Source organism: Xiphias gladius, chromosome 16, assembly GCF_016859285.1.
Source record: "Xiphias gladius isolate SHS-SW01 ecotype Sanya breed wild chromosome 16, ASM1685928v1, whole genome shotgun sequence".
Classification (NCBI taxonomy): Eukaryota; Metazoa; Chordata; class Actinopteri; order Istiophoriformes; family Xiphiidae; genus Xiphias; species Xiphias gladius.
The window spans coordinates 10,076,391-10,100,730 of NC_053415.1; the positions used below are offsets into that span (position 1 = coordinate 10,076,391).

The 24,340-nt window shown below is 39.4% G+C and overlaps 1 protein-coding gene across 1 annotated transcript in view; it reads right to left on the reverse strand.

Annotated features, from left to right (window-relative positions):
- The window catches only part of LOC120801269 (ephrin type-A receptor 6-like), a 156,034-nt gene that overhangs the window by 59,876 nt on the left and 71,818 nt on the right, over positions 1-24,340 (reverse strand). Inside the window, exons 4-5 of the mRNA XM_040148036.1 lie at positions 16,034-16,189; positions 13,582-13,917 (exon numbers count right to left, since the gene is read on the reverse strand). Coding sequence (XP_040003970.1) covers positions 13,582-13,917; positions 16,034-16,189 — 492 coding nt within the window. The remainder of the gene's footprint in view (positions 1-13,581; positions 13,918-16,033; positions 16,190-24,340) is intronic.

Genomic DNA, 24,340 nt, shown 5'->3' on the forward strand with positions numbered 1-24,340 from the left:
CTCAGTAAAGATGAGGGGAGCTTCACAGCACAGAGTTACTATAAAGAGATTGAAATTATACTAGCATTTCGGTCTTCCTGTGGAGATCAAGCACTGGTTTGCAACAAAAAAGGTCAAATGTGGCAATGCATTTTGTGTATTATGTGCACTGGTTTATACCCACTGAAAAAAAGTTCCCCAAGATAACATTACTGTAGTTGCCAAGCCCTCATATTGTAGCAGAAAATAACTTTAAAAACATTGCCAGTGACGTTAAAAAACATGTAACTGAATGTGGGGATTTGCAGATCATCCTATATCAGTGTTCTGGGTTGGGATATGGTCACACTATGAGGTTTCACTGATGGTTTTACAGCCTTCAAGGGGAGCATTGTATTTGCAGAAATATCATCTGTTAGTGCAAGAGTAAGAATGAAAATGCATGCATTTGCTCACAAAGAATGGTAAAATTTTCCACCAAGTACCATATCATCTTTTACAATACACCACTTTTAGGCTTTTATCTGACAGCACAAAATTCCTATCAAGTGTTATCTTGTCTATCCGTGCCTCCACTCTCTCCACCTGTCTTCTTTTTTCCCCAGTTTCTCAGTCCTCACTTTCTCTTTCAACTGATTGTGTCCCACTTCAAAGGTTGCTGCCATTATTGCAGGATGGAGAGCAGAAAGCCATACAGTAGTTCTATAGCAGGTAAATAGAGACCAAGAGAAGGAGGGCTATACTCAGAGGGAACACCTTCAAAGCAGCACAGATTTTTACACCAAAGCATTAGAGCTGTTGGTTGCAGTTTGACTGTCATGTGCCATGGTAGCGTGGCTCAGTGGCTTTTAATTCAAGCAAGTAAAACTAAAAATATATTGCACACGATTTGGAACAGTGGTTCTTGTACCGACCGGTCCATTTACCCCACACTAAGGAACATCCAAAAAGAAATGAAGTTGATTATAATAAATTCCAGCTACAAGATATATTTATGATGTTTTAAATTGAAATGTTAAGTCAAAGTATCTTCTAAAACCTGCACGAGGTTAAGTCAATTTGATTGCCATTTTTTTTAGAATAGTAATCACCACACTAAGAAGTCAAAGATGAACGGGATAATATGTCAGAAGCTTCAGAATATCTACATTATGAAATATCCTCAGTAATGAGCAGTTTCAGGTAGCACTGTCTCTTTCATTACCATGCCATGTCTTTGACATGTCATTGGAAAAGGATTAGTAGGAGACAGGGTATACCACGAGTGGCTTTGATTTTCTGAGTTTTATCTTTTTCCTCCAACATTAAATATTCCATAAAACATACACTTCTATCTCTATATTCTCCTTGTTAAAAACAGGGTGGATGGGTGCAGTGTGGGTTGGCTGTCACATGTATGTAAATGGGTTCTACTAATAATATCATGTAAATCAACGAACCACGGATGTTAAGAAAATTCAACTCAGTTGCACGATATGTATACATAAGCACAGAAGCATCCTATATGGATGTACTATATACATGTCATGAGAATGACATGAATACATGAATAACTACACATCCTGGAGACGAGGCATGCAAAAAGGGTTGCAAGCTGGAATGGAACCAGGCATCTTATGGTTACATGAGATTCACGGTCGGCCTACAGCAAACTGTCTATGTGTCTATGTGACTGTCGATGTCTGAAGAGATCACGCTAGGGAATCCAAAACAGAGGAATCTATCCATTCACCTTATTAAATTTTAGCAATTTAACAATTCTTCCAGTGGATGAAGGAAACTCTATCCAATGTGATACGCTTGAACCTCTGGAAAAAGTTAGTACATGGACCTTGAGTTGGGATTGTTATGTCAAACAATGTCCGAGATCAAGAATGTACTTTAATGCTTAACGTTTATTTAGTTCATACTCAAAAGTTACAGCTCTGAAAATGTTTTCATAGTAGGCCTCACTCTTAACACTCATGTTGGACTTGTGCAACTACACAGCTGATAATGCTAACACATTGTTGTGTGTGATGAAATGCACATGCATATATGCACAAACTTGAATACATCATCTACAAATACCAAACCACACACACACACACACACACACACACACACACACACACACACACACACACACACACACATGCACACACAAATAAGAGATTTAACTGTCGATAAGTCACATCCATCTCTCTTTCATCTGTCAACACAGCTCTAATCACAGCATGATTAGTCTTTTAATCATCACTTCAAAAAGGAGATAAGTCTGCAACTCATACTGTACACGCACAAGGTCGACTACAGTGGGAAAAAATCCCCTGTGTTCTTCATGTTAGGATGAATATGAGACCAAAGCAACAACAGCAAACACTTCATTATTTCCAGTAATACAGCTACAGCTGGAGCCTGCTCTGATCTGCTTGGTATGCACCACCAATGGTGGAGAGAAAATAATGAGTGTGAAGAAGTAGACATGAGGACTGTGGAGATGTCAGCGTAGGGAACTGCTGGTGGGTGTGTGATGGGATCAGTCACCCCTGGGTGCTGAGGCCACTCAGAAAGGGTCGGATAGGGCTGGAAAAGACCACAGAAAAACCACAACACTGGCGTTAGAGCGTAGTTATACTAAACGCTTAAAAACTTCCACAGCAGGTGAATCTTTCAGCTTACAGCACTCTGTTACAACCACAGTGATGGAACGATTAATGCAGATTCCATGAAGGAAAACAAAGATAACCTCTACTGTTTACTGGGCAGACTTATCAACACATATATTTTGTCATCGAAACTTGAGTAGCACTTGAAAAGGGACAAAGTATAGGGTAGTGGATTTCCAGGGATCCCTTAATATTAGCTAGAGATAGTGGAGAGCTACTTTAAAGCATTTATATGATTTCCATTAACCTATATAGATAGAAATGGTCAACAGAGATTTTAGCATGTGGGGAATCATATGTACCGGATAGTAAACTGTCAAACAGAATGTCTTCATATGATAACAATTTACTATGTGTTCAGGAGTGATCAGTGCACATCTCCCCACCATCCAGCAGGAGCAAACAGGTTCAGTATTTAGAAAGTGATGCCAAGAGATTAAATTTCCATCTCCACCATCTCCCAAAAGACATAACTAATAAGACAAACAAATTAACATACCATGCTGCTGAGAAAGACAGCATGACATGTGAGCTGGTGGTTTCTGTTTTAGATAATCATTTTCCCCAATAATATACCAATGAATTCAGCTGAACTGGAATGAATTCAAATTTACTGCACTTTAAAAAAAAACCCAAAAAAGGCCCAGAAAAACAAAACCAAATCATTAAACAGAGACAGGGAGGGCAGAATGAGGGTAAACCAGTACTAGTAGTAGTGAGTGGAGTTGTGCAGCTGCTAGTTGACAAGGCAGGTTAAGATATGATAATTATTTATGTTGCCTCTAAGGAGCAACAGGAGCACAAAGGTGTAATCTCTCACATAATACACAGAAAAATAAGAAAAAAAACCAAGCAAAAAACAAAACACTCTGCATGGATTGGGATCACGTTATTGTAGTTGTGGCTTTCAACTCCCCCTATACAGGTTATCATTTGAAACCATCTTCATCACATTTTCCGATTACCTTGACATAGGAAAGTTAATTTCATGTTGCAGTGTTAACCACCCTCATAAACGCTTGTTACATGAGATTCACAGAAATAAAAGTTATGGGTAAAAGTTATAACTTCAAGAAAATAACACTTTCAACACATTTCAGGTGTAGTGATCAGCTGCCAAGGTATTTCACGCTGCAAAGTGTTGATAGACTTATTTTCACCTTAGATAACACTTTCGTGACGTATTGTTATTTTTTTTCTAGCACTTCACTCCACTTATCATCATAGGCACTGTATTGCAGACCCAGTAGGAGGGCCAGTCAATTCACATACTGTAGTGTTTAGGGACGACGAGAGGGTTCAATGCAACATAACACAACAAAATATGATCAAACGGAAACTCAGTCTGAAATAGATGCATATGACCTGTTAATTTTCCAAACATTTGAACTAAACATGGTGTTCAAATACAACTGAAATCCAACCACTAACTGGATTAGAGAGTGAACGCTGTAGAAGATTACTGCATTATGTAATATGTCATGTATGAGAGGGTTATTTAGAGAAATAATACAATTTTCAATTTATAGATCTAGGGAATAAACTTTCAACTTTGTGAAGACTCAGAATCATTCATATTCTACCTTTTAGTAATACTGTACATTCCAATAATTACATATATGTATATTATGTGAAACATACTGTATACCGTGTGTAACAACCGGACAGTAATTATATAGTAAACCTTTAGAAAAATTGCAGAGTGCAACATAAATATTGCAATACTTTTCCCCCCCTTAAGTATCATCTTAGCATTCTTTATTTTCTACATGTAAAGCTTTATCAGGAATCATAAATAATTTTCTTATGAGAGATAAAAAATAACACATTTGATCATAATGACATATTACTGATAGGATCATAAAGGAAACATATTTTTGAAATGCGCATGCCAAACATTATGACTAAAATGAGATAAGGCCTTTAAACTTCACCTTTAATGCAGTAAATCAGTGTCACACCCCTGTCTCGACACAGTTAAACATAATGGCAGGTGTTGTCAGTGCTTATAATGATGAACACTCACAATTCAAACATATACATGGCCTTAATGTAAGAGTATGGGAGGGAGAGAAATATGATAGAGGGGGGAGAGACAGAGAAAGAAGAGAAAAAAGAAAGATAGGGGCACATCAGCAGAATAAATACTCTGACAAATCACTGTAGAGGCAGAGAGCTGTCAAATAAATTTCTGCCATCCTATTGTTCCCCCCTGTATCTCCCTCCACAGGAGGTATTAAGAGTGTGTGTGAATGTGTGTGTGTGTGTGTGTGTGTGAGAGAGAGAGAGAGAGAGACAGAGAGTGATGATGAAGATGACCCTGGTACTGAACACTTGCACTAATGTATACAGCAGCATAAGGCACTTGCACACTCATGATACGGCGACACAAAATATTCTTTTGTCACAGCTTCACATACACACGTGGCACAGAGTAATTGGGGCTCCCTGGGGCCGATCTCTGGGCCCGGGTGCCAAGGGCAAACATTCCTTACAGAGAGAGGCAGATAAATCAGCTGTTAATAAGCCAGCCAGCATGGAGGCTCTATTTATGACTGCTCTCTCCACAAGGCCAGTGTTACCTGTGGTCACATACACACACGCGGACACACGCACACACACACTCACACACACACACACACACATATACACACACACATACACTTAATCCCCAAGACACACATGCTCATATGACTGCATGTTAAGCAAAAAAAGATCTTCTTCTATAATGTGATATATTCAGAATTTTTTAATCAGTGCCTGCTTTTTCATATTAACCCATAATGGAGAAAGGATCACAGCTAAATCTACCCTACTGACAAACACACACACACACAAACACACACACACACACACACACACACACACACACACACACACACACACACACACACACACACACACACACACGGAGAGTGTTTATCAGCCATCTCAGGCAGATCTACAATTGTAGCTGTTGCTCAGCATAGTAGCATAGTAGAGAACAGTATTGATTCATCCATAGAAAGTCACCTTCCCTCTTAGCCAACCCTGGCTGGCGCCTTGGGGCCCCCAGTCATTTCACTCAGCCAATTTGTATGGCTATCGTTGTTATTAGTGTTTCTCCAGCATGGCGCTTTGGTCTTGGGGCACGGACACACCGCTTTACGATGCCGCGCCTAATAAACATCATTATGATTTTCCCAGGCTAGTAATTAAGTGGCGAGCTAATTTGTCATAGTTAGTTAGACCATGGCATGATGCCGGGAGAGGGGCTGCCTGTGACGGGTGCAGTGGCTGAGAAGCCCAGGACCTTATTACACACTATTCATTTATAGCAACTGCAGCACAATTTTATCGGTCCTGGAAGGGGGCATGACACAGGGCCTTCACAGATCAAGGTGGGCCAGAGGTTTTCTTAGATAGAATCTGACTTGGATAATTGTGTGCACATGATGTAATTAAGAGTTGACAGTTGTGGGTATTTGAAAGCCAACAGCAATGTTTATTTATTTAAAAACCAAGATTATCTGCCTGGAGTTAAACCTTTGAATCTGACCATTAAGCAAAGTAACATTCATACAATCGAGAGAGACACCCAGGAAAGCCATTGCATATCTCATGTCATGGGTAAATTAAACTAAACCTGTTCATAATCAATACAATAGCATTCACCGATAGTGTCAAAATGTTTAATGGAGCCAAAACTACTTAAATGTTTGAACAGGCCAGTGTATAATCTGTGATCCGATTCTTAAACTGAGAACACTTTAAACCCTCTTGTCAGATTCAATGTTTTCAATTTTGTTTGACAGACTGCTGCCTTTGTAATTTTTCATTTTTCAATACGTCAGTACACCTTATAAAACAGCAAAAAAGAAACAAAGAAAAGAAAAAAAAGCAAGGTAATTTGGAATATGGAGAGACAAAGATGAGATTTAGTATTGAGCTTGTTCACTTTTTACAGACATTATCATAAAATTGCAAGCGAGCCTAAAGAGGGAAAACAAGCATGACTCATATAACTGAGAAGTTCATCTTTTTGGCTCAGAGTTATTGTATGTCCAGAAAGATAGAAACTCTAATGTGAACACTTTGGTAGTGCCAGGGCTCATAAAAGAAAACGTTTATTATGAGATGTCATAATAAATGGGAACAGGGGCCAGAGGAAGGGCTGGGCTAGGAACCATCACAACCCCTCGTTGTGACAAGACTTGACTGGTCCAGAGTGAGGTGAGAGCTGCTGTGGAGGAGGAAAGGTCCAGGTGAGCAGTGGGAAAGAGACAGCCAGGCGCCTGGACTAGATGGAAGCAAGTTGTAGAGAGGAAGATCTTGTGGGCTGACCTCTGGCGGTCAGAGGCACATTGCATCAGTAGATGTTTCATTGCAATGGGGACAGTGATAAAAGTTTTATAGAGCGGGAATTGTCAGATGCAACAACATCAATGTATTCTCTCCATTTTCTCAGCAGTGGTCCTTATGGAAGAAGCAAACATCATTGCACAAATATCAGAAAAACAGGATTTACTACACTGCCACAAAAATTACGGCTCGATCAACTAAAGTTGGTTAATAATATTTCTGACATGTAACAGGCTGAGTTGGTTTTTGATGTCAGGAAAGGACATATTCATCACAAAAATAAATACTGTGGGAAACAAGCTTTAGGCCATCCATCCATTCATCCATAGGCAGCAGGTTGCGATTCAATTAGTGTCACTGATTGACTCCGATTTTTCAAAGGAAATTAAATATTCCTCAAGACTTTGGAATTAGTGACAAGCACTGGACCACCCGCAGTGTTCTACTATGGAAGATGTTGGGGTATTATACTTTGATAATACAACTAACACTCGAGTACAGTACTGACAATGCAACACAATATACAACTAACACTCGAGTACAGTACTGACAATGCAACACAATACCTTCAGCCTAAAAGTGGTGATAAATTCACTATAATATTCACTGTAATGGGTAACATTCCTGAGCATTCACATCTTCAGGTTTACCACAGGAGCATCATTTTTTTTTTCTTTTTTTTCTTAATCTTTCAGTACTACACCCTGTTCTGCACACCATTAACTCCATGCCCTCTGTGTGCATGCGTTAGTAAGCTTGCATGCCTGGTAAGCACATTTTCCAATCAATTTAGATTTTGATGAACTCTCAGATTATGCATGGTGTTGGCATATCAGTCTGGTTTGCACTGTTTACTGGAGAAAGCAGGTAGCAGATTAAGAAGATCAAGGCACTGAGGGTTAAACCCAGGGTAATCTGTGTCAGGAAAAATGACATACTCATCAAGAGCAATATGAGAAACTGGCAATAGAGCAGTCCTAACCCTTTAGTCATGCATGGTTTAGTGTTTTTACATGCAGACAAAGACACTCTCATATCATTTTGTGAGATTTTGTGCATGGTGGCATAATATCATTGTGGATGCACCGTTTCTGCATCTGCGTTCAGATGAGTGAAACAAACGAAAATGATCTGGACACTTAGAGACAATGCCAACTTAATTAACAGCACTCCTCTTGCCAGCTCATCCCACGTTATTCCATATCATCATGCAAATCCAGGATTGTTAGTTTTACCCTCCGGCTTTTCATCTACAAAAGACTGCCTGATTAGAGTCTCTCAAGTTGCTGTAAGAATGTTCTGATGCGTCTCCGCAACAGAGCACCCGATCTGCCTCTGATTGCTTTCAGTGACATACACAATTACCCAGCTGCTTCTTGTGATTAAAGTAACTCTCCTGTTTCTAGGCCATTTCCTCCTTCTCCTCCTCTTCCTCCTCCTCTGCTCCTCCTGCAGTAGTCCACCTGCCCACCCCCTCTCACCACTTGTTTCCCATTCGGCGTTACGAAACACAGCTACAATATTACTTTAAAATCCATCCTGTCCAGATACTGTGTACATGCATAAACAACATATTTCAAATAAATTAAATGTAACCACAAACACAGATGCACACACATACATACATGACATGCACATCCACATTTGTGCACAAACACATCACTTCAAGAAATTTTGAGTCTGAAACTGACAGAAGTCGACTTTTCAAGCATTTAACAAAAATATGAAATGTTTTGTCAACACTTTTGAGTTAAGCATGAAACTTTAACAACTCAAAATTACAATTTTTAACTATTTGTAAATTTAGGACGATGTCTGCCAACTCTCCTGTCAACCCCAAAGAACTAGAACAGGTGAGATGCAGAAACTAAGACGTTAACTTCACTAAACAACTGTGTAGACATATCACAAGAGTTTGTAGTTGTTGTTCTAATAAGTCTAATTAATACAGCTGTTGCTCTATCGCTGGCAGTCACATTGAAACCATGATCAACGCTGATTCACAGATAAGCTTTGGGTGTTGTTGTTTTTGAGTTGTCGTTTACAGAAAAGACCAAATGACCAAGCCTAGACACATGCATGAATCAGAAGATGCATGACAATCCTGAATTTTAATACAGTGACTGCTGTAAAATATGACAATAAGCTATCATTATTTCTTAATAACTGTGGACATGCAAATTTATAAACAACATTCACTGTTTTAGTGTTAAAGAGGTGTTGACCTGTGTGTGGTGATGCTATTTTGAGCTGCATCAAACTGAAATGTGCGGCAACCTTTCAGCCAATGAAAGTAAAACAAATGGAGGCAAACCCCTGTGAAATCTGCAAGACCCTATTGTAACCAAGAGCATGTGCAAAGTTGGCATGGCTGGAGTCTACCTGATGTACTTATAGTTATCTAATGAGTATATTTTAGCAAAAATAAATACATTTAGTTGAAGCAAATAAGTTGCAACGATTGAGATGGCCACGTAATTTTTTATAGTGCACACTCACACAAACACAAGTGCACAGATGTCTCTGTGTGGCTGCATCTCCTTCCCCGCACACTCTTTATCCTCTGTCCACATTTCTTGTCAGCTAATTTACCCTCTTCTTCTTTCCGCCACCCCCTTCTTTGCTCTTTCTGTCTTCTATTCAATCATCTTCTCACACTCTGCTTCTCATTTTTTATCTCCTTTCACCCTCTTCTTTTTCTCTACGACTTCATCTGTCTCTGTCCCGCTCTTCTCCTGCTCTCCACATTTATAACGCCTCTCTGTCTCTCTTCCTTATTCTTTTCTTTCCCTAACTTTCTCTTCCTCTCTATTTATCTCTCAGACTTACTTCCCAATTTGACTTCTCAGTTCACTTAACCTTCAACATCCATACTTAGCTGTCACTTGTCACCCAGCTGCCCCTTGTTCTTTTCTCTTCCTCCTGACCCAGTCACCTACTTTGTGAAAATACCCAGGGTTCCTTTGATCAACCTTGTGGTCAACTACATTAAACTATCAAGTGTTTGGGAAAATACTGATTGTTTAGTGGGTGTGCAGACTGTAGAAGGGACCACCAACCAGATAGTTATTGGAACAATTTGGAAGTGAGCTGAGTTTCTTCTTCTTCAACAGCACAGACCATACTTAATTCTGCACAAATCATACTGGATTTGAACCTTTCTGTCCTTATGTTCACCATAAACTAGTAAATCAGACTGATCACAGCAGTGCCATGCTTCTGGAGCTGACTCCAAGAACTCCAAATGCACACATCATTTCCCTAGACTCATCTTCTCTTTCTCCAAATTTGAGGGGATTAACTCCAGACCAAGACACTCCCCTGCTGTTAATCCTCATGCTTTATAATTCTCCACACTCAGTCTCAGTACTTGTGCGTTATAAAGATTGATGCATATATCAGATGAGCTTCACTGTGTGAATCAGAAAATTTTTGAAAAGGTTATGCCCGACAAGGAAATGAACACAGGCCTATATAGTTTCTCTATGCCCCTCATGTATTTGTACAGTACTGGCATATGTGTGTATGTGTTTGCAAAGCAGCCCCTCATAGGCAGAACAAAGCATGGACTAAACTCACTGCCACAAAGCATTCACCAAAGGGGCCATCTACATTTTAATGACTAAGTCTAATTTATCTGTGGCTACCGCACATTATGTCAGGAGACTCTTGATTCCCCACAACACAGAGAATTTCACATGGCTGCCTCATTTCTGCTGATGGCAACGCTATGCTAATGGCGTTAGCAATTTCTGTGCATTTTTCCAACAAAGGTCATCACAGAGAAGTTAAGGTGGATGTGTCTTAGGGCGCATATGTGCAAAAGTAACTGTATGTAGTTTTCCTTTTCTTAATAAGGTTTGCATGGTTACCCTTCAGTTGTGTGAATACGCTGACCTTTTGAAAAGCCACTGTTTTTACACTGCTGTCAATGTGACAATGGACATTCTTCATCAAATCAATGTGTCTGGCTGATGGATATGTCCTGACCCCTCATCCAAAGTCATGTTGTAGCTGTTAGTCAGTGTTTGCAGGATTTCAACATATTATAGAAAAAATGAGAAAATGAATGTTCTGTTGTTTAAAAAAAGCAACATAATTTATTGCAGAGAATAAATCAGATAAATCATTCTCTGTGAAACCCTTGGTTTCACAGCGCTGTGCATTTGCTGAGGAGAGTAATTACTGCTAAAGTAGTTCAGTATCTCAACTGCAGAAGAATCTGTGTTACAGTATATGCAGTGGAAATCAAGCCATTTAAATGATAGACTAGGACAGTGGTTTGCATTTTTCTGCAGCCAAGAAGATTATGTATCACTGTACTCTTCCCAGTGCATTTGAGCAATAGTGTGTGAGTATTTCTTTGGATACATGACATGCGTAATCCAGTTTTATTTACTGATCTGGCCCATTTCCACAAGTGGTGTAATTCTAACCAGTGACTACACAACCTCCATGTTCGGTTTGGCTGATACAACACCTAGCCAAGAGACACAGTTAAAAATTACATGTTTGGATAGCACAGACATTTTGAGGAAAAAGAAAGAACTTATTTTCTTCAAAAAAGTTAAGAAATCTGGCAACAGTGTTGTGTTTTCAATTAAAAAAATCATCTTGTTTCAGTAATTTTCTATAAATATTTTTTTTAGATCAAATCTGAGACAATTTATGAAAACAAAGGAATCTGCAATGAAGATGAGTCAAAATTACTATCAATTTTCAATGTCAAATGTATTTTCGCGGGATAGACCCCTTTGAGATGCATTGTTTAATTTTCAAGAAGCTCCTTACATGCAGAACATTAAATTTTACACCAAAAAATAAAACGAACATAAAAAAGACATGAGCTAGAGTTCAAATGGCTGATGCAGTATATAAAATTTACTGGCCTAATCTGTAAATAATAATATGTTGAGCTCTACAGTAAAACAAGTCACGATGTTATAAAAAATGTAAACAATGACTTTCTAACTGACAGCAGTAATTGGTATTGTGTGTACTATCTCTGTGCATGAATCATCCTCTTGTCTTATATATGGTAATCCCCACCTCAGTCACAAATCCTTTCAAATTAGCTCCTAGTTAAGGTATAAAAAGGAGACGTTACATGGTATGGTGTGTAAAATACTTAGAAAATATAAGGTTGCAGATGTGCAGAATGTCTGAAATTTCTGGGAGTTCAACTCAACACATTTTTGTAAGTTGTATTGTGAGAGAAGCAGAAATAAGAATTGAATGGAGGTGATTAAAGAGGTGTTGTTGTGAAGTATCGAGTATGTACAGTAATTAGTGTGCGCTGAATCAATATTGTTATTCAGTGGTGCTCAATGGAATCGTACAGCTACGGTGAGCCCTGAGGGGAAAATGTGTCAGTCGCCACTCACACAGTGTAAATTAAGATACATTATGTGACAATATTTGAGAGATTTTGTTTCAGGATGTAATGGTTCCATCTACAGCACTGGTAGTTAGCTTGGTAAAATACAAAAGCTGAGAAGGTGGGAAAAACTTAGAGGTTTATTAGCTTCCAGTCATTCAGTAACTGAGGGCCAGGAATTTGCCTCTTCCCTTGAGCATTTTAAATGGCTGCAGCTAGGTATATTAGTCAAGAAGTCGCTTTTGTGTACAGCCCGGGGACCTGCCACGACCATGTGCTAAACTGGGCATCCTAATGAAATAAAAAGGCTGCGTGTAACATAGAGTTACTTGTAAAGGCTAGAGTTCCCCAGTGACATAGAATAATGCATTTAATGTGTTTTGGCTGTATGTGTAAATGCATTTCTCCCAGACTCCCACAGCAACAGAAGGATGAAGGGAAGGAGAGAAAGAAGTGAGGAGAGAACAAAGAAGAAAGAAAAAACAAACATGTTTGGAAATAGGGAACGGGGGAGAGAGGAAGAGGAGGACAAACAACCGATGGAAAAAAATAGGTGAGACAATAGTCAGGGGACAATGGGAGCAGGAGGAGCGGGACAACAGAAAACACAGTGTTTGCAAATCACAAATTAAAAGCATAAGTGTTCTACACACCAAGCCATGTCCCAGAGGAAATATGAGCCTTTCAGCATAAAAACCTTATTTAGAGCATGTAGGTAAGTAGAGACAACCTCTCCTTGGCCTCCTGCCATCATTTACAGCAGCTGTTAAGGACACAAAACTACAAATACTAGAACATTAACTGTAATGTCATTCTGAGTTAACTCTAGGCTTGTCTTTCTTTGCCAACTGCATCAAAGGCTGCAAAGGAGGCAAGTAAAAATTGTGTATTTAACAAAATATGCAAACTTTGAATTTGAAGAAGCATTTCTCCATTTCTTGGTGCATTACCTCCACCTTGGTTAGTGGAATAATGTATAACCACTGCGAGAAATGTTGCGCTACCTTCATGTTTGTGCGCAAACAAGATGGGGACCCACTCACTAGTTGTCAAAAACTCCAAAGGGTACATTTTAAAAACAGAGAAGGATCTCTTCACAGTTCCACAGTCTGTACTGTGTAAAGATCCAGGAAAAAATACAGCAGAAGCGACCATTTAAAGATAAAATGCTGCATTAAAAGGGACACATACAAGTAACTCTCAACATCAAGTAAAATTCAAATAATACATACTCACCGCCCTGATCAGTGTTGACGGTGATGATGGCTACCTGGCGAGGGAAGGAGCTCATGTCTGACACACCGTTGAGCGACTCAATCTCAAAGGTGTAGTTGGCGTGTGCTGAGAAGTCCATGACAGTGACAGTGGCGTTGGTAAGACCTAATGGTCGCGGCAGGAAACGAAGCTCCTCCTCACACAGCTGGCACTGGTCGGGCTCGGGGCCACAGCGTTTGCACTGGACGTTGTAGGTGAGGTCCCGGCGTCCCCCGGTGTCGCTGGGAGGAGACCACTCTAGCATTAGAAAGGTTTCATTCAGGTTAAATATTAAGTTACGGGGAGGAGATGGAGGGCCTGTTAACAGAAGAAGAAGAAAAAAAGAAAAAATTACTATGCAGAAGGGAAGATACATTCATATACCATTCACATAAAGTTAAAATGCATTTCCACTATGTAGCTAGGGACTGGAGGGAGCACATATACTGAGAAAAGCACAGGACCCAAAACTGACCCCTGATGTACACCCCAGCTAACACTGTATTCTAAATTTTTACACAAATATCAACACAGTCTGTTAGCCTATGTTGAAAGAGTCCCTCCAAATTTAATAGCTGTATTTCACACAGGTACATTGCAGTGTAGAATTGTTATGGTTAAATGTCACATTTTATTTTTATACCACATAATTCTTCATAATGCATTCCTCTCCTCTGCAGTAAACATTCTAAGTTATCTTACCTCCCTCACATTTCACTTTGGTGAGGTATTTTTGTGCTGTCGGGATGTGTGTGTTTGTGTGTCAGGGTAAGTCCTGTGCTATAGCAGGCAGCCAGCTGTCAACAGGGTGGAGTTAAAAGGCCTGAGGGAGCTGAACACTCCCATCCTGCCAAGCTCACTGTCTGCCTAGACAATGGGATGTTTCCCTCTCCTTTACCATCCCTCCATCCCTCTCCCTCCCTGCCTTTGCTTAAAATCTCAGCAGACAGAAAGGCTCCTCCCACCCCTCCTCCACTTTTGTCAGTGTATGTCCATTCTCTCTCTCTTTATCCCTCTATACCTCTATCAGCCATTATCTCATCTCCTCTATTCTCTCCATCAAGGAGAATCCACCCACCTCCCCCCCTGCAGAGCAACCCCACTGCAATCAGTCAGCTCCTATTCTCCTCTAGGGGGAGATTGGTATCATCATCCTCCTTTCTTTCTCTCTTCACTTTCTACTCCATCCAGCCTTCACACTTTCCACCTTTATCTCACCTCCTGTGACACCCCCTCTTTCTTGTTCTCTAGCTTTGTATTCCTTTCAGGCCCTCAGTCTTCAATCACCATTTTTTTTTTTTCTTAGACATCAAGCAAACAGTTTATACTTTGGCCTACAAGCTCCAGATTAAAATCCATTATGTAAGTAAACACAGGGTTCACAGCTTGTAAAAATAGATGTGGTAGTCTACTCTTAGCTTGCTTGGTTGTTATACTCCCAAAATCCGTTCTACATTGTGTTTGTTTGTATTTGGAGAAAAAGTGGCCTTTGAGATTGGGAATATGCTCATGAGTTGGAGACTTAGCTCAACAGCTAACAATAACTGTTGAAAAGCTAGATCTTGAAATAAACATAACTTTGCTGAAACAGTTTTATTCCTTATGTTGTAATGAATAATGATGAACACGTTTCATTATATTATATTGTTTTTGTAGCTAACATATCTAAATCTGTTTTGATCAGCACTTAGATTTTGTGAAAAGGTAAGATTGCAGTTAACCCCTAATGTACAGTTAATTTTATAGTAGCTGTCAAACAATATGAGACAATATGAGCCAGCAGGTAGAAATTCATGGATTTATATGAGCAGAACCAATGTGTTGCATCATCTGAGTTTAAATTTACAAGCATTTCTGGAGATTTCTCTTGCAAATGGTACGTGTTGCAGGGCAATGTAAACTCACAGCCTCCCAATGGTGACTTGGCTTTGTCTTACCGTAAAAGACAAATATAGTCTTTCACCCTGGAGAGCTTTCAGATGTGGCCCCCGTCTATCTCAGTGACAGCTAAATGGCTTTTTAATTAAAGGAGAATTAGTCCAGTTAAACTGTAATTTAATGCATATATGAAGTCATAATGACAATCAGTGAATCATTGATGACGATGAGGCAGCTGAACAAAAGCCATGTAATTCATCCACAGACTCTCTAATGCACATTTTCCCAATAGATAAGTCCTGGAGATGAGACTTGATTTAAGGCCACAGCAAGGTCTGCAGACCACTGAAGTAATCTATCAGCTGTATAGACAAATTTCTTCTTCTCCCAAATACTATTCTTGACTGTCAATATTTGTCATCACTGTCTCTCAGCTGACCAGGGACATGCTGAGTTGTAAAAGGATGACTAAAAGCTCTGTACATTTATATAGTTAAATGTCCAGTGAGTAATAGGTTACAAGTAAGTCTTACACCCCAGGTGGTGGTATACTCACGTGTGCAAGCCATAGTCGGAGGATCTTTCTCAGCCCTGAAGAAGCCCTTCTCACAGCGACAGATAGCAGCCCCTTCTCCATAGCTGAAACTATGCGGAGGGCACTTTGAACACTTGATGTTTCCAGCATATGCCTTGTAGAAGCCTGGGTGGCACGCTGGGGGTGACAGAAAGACGATAAGAAAAGGTATGAGAGCAAAGCCAGGCAATGTTGTGGACATACAGGTCAAAATGTCACATGAAAACATTACATAGAACGATCCGTCACAACATTAAAATCACTTATCTATATATATATATATATAGTTAGATAGATAAATAGATACAGAGATAGATAGATAGATAGATAGATAGATAGATAGATAGATAGATAGATATAGTATATAATATTCAACCACAACATTAAAACCAGAAAAATGGTTTTAATGTTGTGGCTGATCAGTGTACTCAAAGTACAGTTTTTAGGGCCACAACATCATTTAACCAAAAGTGATTGTGTCTGACACACATAAATAAAGACAAAATTAAAACATAAAAACAAAACAGAATTATTTTAAAACAACTGCTGTGTTGTTGCAAAGAAGACATACTGGCCTAGAATTAACAAGTAAGGGTAAGATAAAAAGTTCTGACTATTTTGATTTTATTTTTATTTAAAACACATAAAGAGCTGTAGCTCCCTGTATTCTTTCCAAACAGAGGGAGGGTTTTTAAACACCTATTTTGGTGCATGAAATATGTTGCCACAACTGCTGATCTTATTCCAGAGGCCCTGTGTATGAAAACGTGTAATGAAGAGGTTTTCTGTTGGTTCCACATTCACACAAAACACACATATTAATATTAAACCCAAGGTCATGTATTAAAATTTGCATATTGAATAGAAAAGGTCGCGTAGAACAGCTGCATTTTGAATTTTCTAAATGAAAATGTGCACCATCTCCTTTTCTAGGCTAAAGGAGAAAATAAAGGAAGTGCGGAAACTTCTGTTTCTAAACACTTTTTCTGAAGCAAAGTGAAGAAATTTACTGCCCCAACATGAGTTTGATGAATAAATTGTGGTTTAAAATGTTGCAGTGTAAAACCGTAACAAACTCAGGCATAAAGATAACATGTAAAAACAACGTCCCTAAAAAAAAAAACAAATGATGAGAAAAAAACTAAGAAAATAGACTGAAACAGCTTTTTAATCGTATTCTCTCAACCTCCAAAGCACTTCCTTGTCACAGAGACGTGCAAATGTCTCCTGACTGCTCAGATTTCCATTGCTGCCGGTTGTCACGAAGCACATCGATTTAACAAGGTAACACAACTGAGCAATTTGAAGGGATTCACCTTGAAGCACCAAGTGCCTTTGTGTGTCTCCATTGCTGCCAGTGATAAATGGAGCTGTAGGGAGGACAAGGAAGTGCCCCAAACCATGACTGCTCTGACCAAATGCTGACAATTAGGACAGAAGCAAAGAAGTTAACACACCCGCTCAGAAACACACACACGTGGCACGGGTTAACCTGAGTTTTTTAGTTTTGTTCATCTTTATGGGAATTGTTTGTTAAAGTTTGTTAAAAATAGCCAGCCCTACATTGGAACCTGGTATTTTATAATGTATTGATCAGATTCTATTATATACTATTACTTTTTTGACAATAATTGTTATTCTCTATTTCAATAGAAAGTCGTATGTCCCATGATTGAGTAAGATAAAGAGTATTAAAACTGTTCAAATTTAAAAATGATGAAGATCAGCCATTGAAATATCATATATATTACAAATATTCGAACTGATATTGGCCTCAAAAACTTGACATACACACATGCATGCAGCTCACACACACAAACACACACACACACACACACACACACACACACACACACACACACACACACACACACACACACACACACACACACACACACACACACACACACATAGACACACACCCACAGAGGCTTGTCTGTATTAGTATGATAAGTGGCATCCCCTAAGGCGTACCAAGGCTGCTTCCGTCATTAACCTCTGATACCGACGTATCCTTGAGTCAAAAACCGTCAGTCAACTCCCCCACACCACTAGACCCTGTTTTAGACTCTGTCAACCTAATGATGCCTCCGTCTGACCTTCGCTGAACTGAGGGGATGTTCCTTTTCGAACGTTGCAGCTTCCTGCAATCTGTCTGGCCAGGCTCTGTTCCAAGGCCACGGTGGTGCTGTACAATGGCTGACCATGCATCACCCGAGGATGGACGCACACATGGTGGCAAGAAGGTTAGCACACACATGCTGCCATGCACACACTCAAACACATGTGCCAGTGGAGATGGCAACAGTGGTGACAAACCGCACATGGAGTCCTGACCGTACTCTCCATCTATCAGAGTTGATGAAAGCATTGATTATAACCTTTAATGGAAAATGGGCAAGGCGATTATAAGCAATTGTAATAGTACCTGATCTTGTAAAATATATAATCATAACTGTAATGCCTTATATTTACAAGATATGTCTGAAATAATGTATGTAACAGATCATAATGTGTTACGAAGATGTTTACTAATTCTTTTAACATACTACCCATTGGAGATGTACTGTAGTCAAAAATGCTGTTGTGAGGAATTCATCCACTTGACACTTGACAGGAGCAATGTCTCAGGACTGGGATGTACTATATACGTACACATATGAAGCAAGTACACTAGAGCTGAACAGAGGATGAGAGAATAGTATCCTGACCCACTGGCCTTTTGGGCTTTGATCTAATTCTAGGCCCTCAGCCCAAGGTGAAGGAGATCTGGAAGTCAGCCAGAACATCTTCAAGTCCAAGGCCCTGAGACGCAGAGGCAGCAAGATTGGTTGGTGAGGCCTGCTACTTCATGCTCACTGAACCTGAACAACAGCCGAGCAACTCGCAGGCAGATGAGCCAAGGGGAGTAGACCTGTCTGTCTGCCTCGTCTGTCTCTCTACCATCTATACTGTACTATATGACCACTGGCTGCAACTTCTACTCAGTTTGCTTCTCTGACTGGTAGGATAATTGTATTGTATTGGTTAAGTGAGTATTGGCCCTTTGTTTAAAGTAGTTGGACAGTTTGGTAGTTCCACCTTTATTTTTATTGGTTTTTCAGATATTTGAAAAGAATCAGAAAGGTGTGACAGGGGTTTACGCAACAGTATGTAAATATTCTATGAAACATTCCTCACCCTGCCTCAATAAAGGTGCTGGCCACAATCGGTTTACCTTCAACATGCCATGATTTTTGTACAATGCCAACATTTAAATCCAGAGCAGAAAGTATTGTGCCCTATATATACCTCGGCAGACTCAATTTTAATTTGTAATGTGATTTATTTGCCATAACCACAATACCTTTCCCTGTCCTTGTACTGTGGTTGCCATGTGCAGATATCGAGTAAGAACATGAGAAACACTGGCAGAGGACGTAGAAAAAATTAAACAGCCGTCCTCCACAATCAATGGATTTTTACTTAAGAAAGATTTCAACTGGGCCGTCCCCTTCAATCAAGGATCATCATGAACACTTCCTACAGTACACTGGACAAGCAAACTTCTGACTGGGCAGTCATTGGTCTTTAAATTTGAAAAAACAAAAAAAACAAAAAACACAGCAGTTGCTCTGGAAACAGTTATATTTTTCTCCTAAACCACATCAGTTTCCAAATAATGTTTGGGTGAAAGCCACAACATCCCTGGTTTACATCCAGCTGAAGACGATTGTTCAACATGTCATTCGCTATCTCACTCTCCCCTCACTTCCTGTCATCTCTCTGCAGCTATGCATCTAATAAAGCCATAAAAACATACAAAAGTCATTATGTATACTTACAAAAATTCATTTTTCATTTAATAGTCATTATATCTTGTTTACGCAGTTTGATAGCATGATCTGGTCAGGCTCTATCAATTCTTAGTCAATGGATGTTTTCCACACTAAAATCTTGTATTGAAAACTGAGGTCACCTATCTGTGGCAAACAGTCAAATGCAACACATTCCCTATTATGACCTTCTTGGCAGGTATCATGCATGTTTGCTTTGTGTCTGTAGGCCTGTGTGCATGAGTGGATGGAACTCTTTGGCTCTTTGCGGTGTATAGCCGATGATGGTGGGTTCCTCTCCCAGTGGTCAGCGAAGACGAACAATTCCAAGAGGAGCACAATTCTGCAGCATTTACTTGCAGAACCACATCAACAAATGTTGCAGAATAGTTCAGCTCTTGAAATCAAAGGCAGCGTGGTGAGGAGGCGATGCAAAGGATGAGAGATCATTGCAGAGATGGTGGCATTATAGACGAGATGCAGCCTGAACCTTACTGCATATGGGAAAAAAATGGATGATGTGCCCTATTTTCTGTTTCATTCCATACAAATATTACCTTCCTCAGTGTCCCATCCATAAAAACTATAAAATAATAGAAATAAAAGCATCATTGCTTTTCTTCCGTGCTGACACAGAACACCTCTTGTTCACACATATCTTGTATATTAGCAGAACAGTAGTGCCTAGTCCCCTAAACTTTCTCCATACATTAGAATATTCATCATACTCCAGCAGGAGAAAATTACAACCCTATTTCCCCTGCTTATGCAACATTATATTCAAATTCACTTCCAAACAAAAGAAAAAAGGCTGCCAATATCACTAACATACATTAGGATGATTCAGTACCATGATACAAGTGAGATATACTTAGTTCATGTCTAAGGTTGAGCCAACACACCACTACACTGCTTCTAGTTGTAATTCAAAGTGCATTATGTATTAACACTAGAGATGATTAAAAGTTACACCTCTTCTTCACTTGCTCTAAAAAAAGCAGTAGCAGTAGCACTCTGAAACCTATATGTAATAGCTTCATATGTAATGAGAAGCAACGCTTTCAAACACTCATAATGAAAAGCCCTCCTCTCTTCTCCCTTTCAGTCCGTCTCTCTTACTCATTAGCCTTCCTCCTTCTCTTCATTAGCTGAAAGCAGTGAGCGCTATCTCTGTTTTGCACTTGAGGATTAGTGGGCCTCTCCAACACTTCTCTGCTGAAGTGTTGAGAATGGTGTTGGCTCAATTAGTGACAGAGGAAAAGCAGGCTTCCTGGTGTGAGAACTTGAGGAAGATGTATTAAATATATTAGAACTATAAAACACGTGAAACCTTCTTTCGTTACTAATTCAGATGATAATCATAATCTTCAGTCACTACCATCATCTTTAAAACTTGTGTCAAAGGCTTACCTAGCTCCTTTCTGTTGTACTCTAAAAAGACACTGAGCATTTTTTTCCCTTTAGGAAAAGCCATGCCTTATTTTTTATCATTTCAATCTGTGATGTATTGTATGTATATATATACATAGTGTATATGTGTACCTCTGTATTTTTTCTTCTCCTCTCTTTTGTGTATATGCTTGTGCAGTGTATTTAAATTGCATTTCCTGTGTGATATGTGTTTTTTCTCTACGTCATACACTGTATGCATGGGATATTTAGTGTATCAATACCTTATTTACACTGTATGATATAAGATGTATTCATTAAATGTTTGTCAAGTGCATAGTTTCCCCTCAATTTGAAATGATCTTGAAAAAATAAAAAATAATTTGGCCTCATTGCCCATCCACATTGCCTTTCACACCATTTGCACGTGTTTGTATGACCTCACTCATGTTTACAACCTGGCATTGCAGCTATCTATCCTATTTTCAGTCTAGTAGCTGTTACCTTGTTGTATCCACTTTCTCCTTCTTGCTTCCCGATCTTAATTTTAATCATAACATTTAGTGATGATCAAGTCAGGTGGATTTGCAAAGCAAGTTGTTACTAGCAATGACGCAAAGGCTAACTTAGACATAATGATGAAGAGAAGGTAGTGATTTGCTCTTGATTGAGTTTCGATTGCTGCTAAATTTGTTCCTTCATGTGCCCTTTTGCCATGGTTATTTGAATTTCATCTATTGATTGATTTTTTTCAGTTTAATTAGACCAGCATTTTGTAGCATGAAGGTTTATTATGTTAAATTAAGTTTTGATAAGATACCATGACTGGAGGTTCATTACTGAAGATAAGGTAATAAGCTCTTTTAATGGAGGACATATTTGTTTGGGAAAACAAACAAACAAACAAACAAACACACACACAAACAAACAAACAAACAAACACACAAAACAATACAGTTAACCAGGATAATTAGAGTTAATTATCTCTTCCATTGGTGTTAGAGACTTTATGAAAGACTTGAATCACTTACACACTTGACATCATGGCTTAAAGGAACCGTAAGGGAAAAGAGAAAGAGAAATTCTGGAGAGAAACTGTTGATTTTTGACCTAAACAGCAAAACAAATAAAGCTTTCCCCTTTGCGCTCCCTCAGAAGCTCCACCCGGATTCAAATTCATGGATGTGCAATGACCAGGCAACGACTCGATACTCGAAAACAAAAAAAACCTTATAATATAAAGCGTCATCAAACAAATGAAATGCAATCAAACACAGCTTCCAAAACACAACGGAGTAAAAACTAGTGAGAGTTTGTTGTTTAGGTTGTTTTTACAAAACTACAGTGACAGAAGAGAGGACCGTAGGCTTGTAGCTAAGATACTAAGGAAGATAATGTTACCTGGCATAGCATTTCGAGTTATGCATCAATCCAAATATCCCACTGTCCTAGAAAACTTGTGTTTTATGTCATTGTGGCTATAAAACCCTTTGCATGTTTATGGACAAAGACCATGTTATAGAGCCAACAACTGTCGCTACAGTTGCTGCTGTGAAGCTAACATGCAAAGAGGACGAGACGGTTTCCCATAGCCAGCTAACCCTAACCCTTAGCAAACGGGACAAAACAAATCTGACCTCTGTGAAACATATTAAAACTAATGTTTGTATCTGTCTTCATGCCTCTCAACTCACGGAGGTCTCTCCACCATAGTTGGACTACCTATAGGGACTACAGGGACAAATCCCGGGGGGCTGTCAAGTGGGCTGCTGCATTAGTGGACTGGTGGACTGTCACAAAATCCATAAAGTTTTTTAAGTTTTTACCAGCCCTGTCGGTGTGCCTGTCGTTCACGGTGCGGACCAGTTCCAGATAAGTCCAGGGCTGAATTTCTTTCACAGTCCGACTGTGCAGTATCCACCATTGGAAAACCTCACCGATGTTAACATGGGTCTTCCCCCTCACCTGATCATAGCCCTTCTTTTTCCACTTTTCTCCCTCAGACCTTCCCCTCTTAGGCCGTTAATCATCTATCTCTCCTTGTGTAGCACTTACATTATGCTCCAATTACCTTTTCTCTTGCTCTCACTGCCCCCTTTAAACGCCCTTCCCCCTCCTGCGAACAATCACGATTTCCCCCAGATACTGACTGTCTGGAATCGTCGGTCCGAGCCACCCTGTTTGTTTCCCATTTACAGAGCCAGGGCTGGGCAGGAACACCCGATTTTTTTTCAGCACAAACACAGAATGATCAGCTAGCGGACAGTGAGGAGATATTTGCTGAATTTGACAAAAAGTGTATTGGATTAGAATTGCTGTCTATACCTTTAATGCAACTTCTACTGCAAATATATCTAGAAAATGTTGTCGTTAAATACTTGGGCTGTCATGATGACACCTGCCCTTTCACCCTCTCCAGACTCTCCTCCTAAATCAGGCCCTGTATCTATTGTGGTACTTTCCAAACCCTACCATTGATGATCTTTCCACCAGTCACACCTCTTGAGTGTCCCACACCTAAATGCACCTGACCCTGCTCCTCTCTGCACAACTCTTACTTATTTCTACATTAAATCACACCTATATCTTGTTTTCTCATTAAAGATTTCCATTGAGTTATTCTCACCAAAGCCCATCATGTGTATCCTTGAGGTCTAACAAACATGTTGAATGCATTTTCTTCCTAATTAAAAATGTGCAAAGCTGATTTTTTTGGCATGTATTTTATGTTTTGCATTGTAAATCCATGTTTACTTGCTTGCAGTCTTCTTCTTGCCTGCCAGTGGAAGTGGAAGTATTCACTAAAAATATCTATATTTTGTGTACTGTCTCCAAATCCAGTCTCAGTTATTGTGATTTGTGGGACAAAAAGCCCATCAACCAGTGTGTGACTTCTGAAATCATTGTTGCAAGACAATTTAGTGTACCAGAAACAAACACGATTTGTTTCTGGTGTCTTATGACATGACTGGCCTTTTACATTTCTACACTCTAGGTGGATTCATTACGGAAAAAAAAGAGACACCTGGCATCAAAGTGTTTTCTGTTCTATTAAAAGTTAAAGTTATAATGTTGGCAGCTTAGT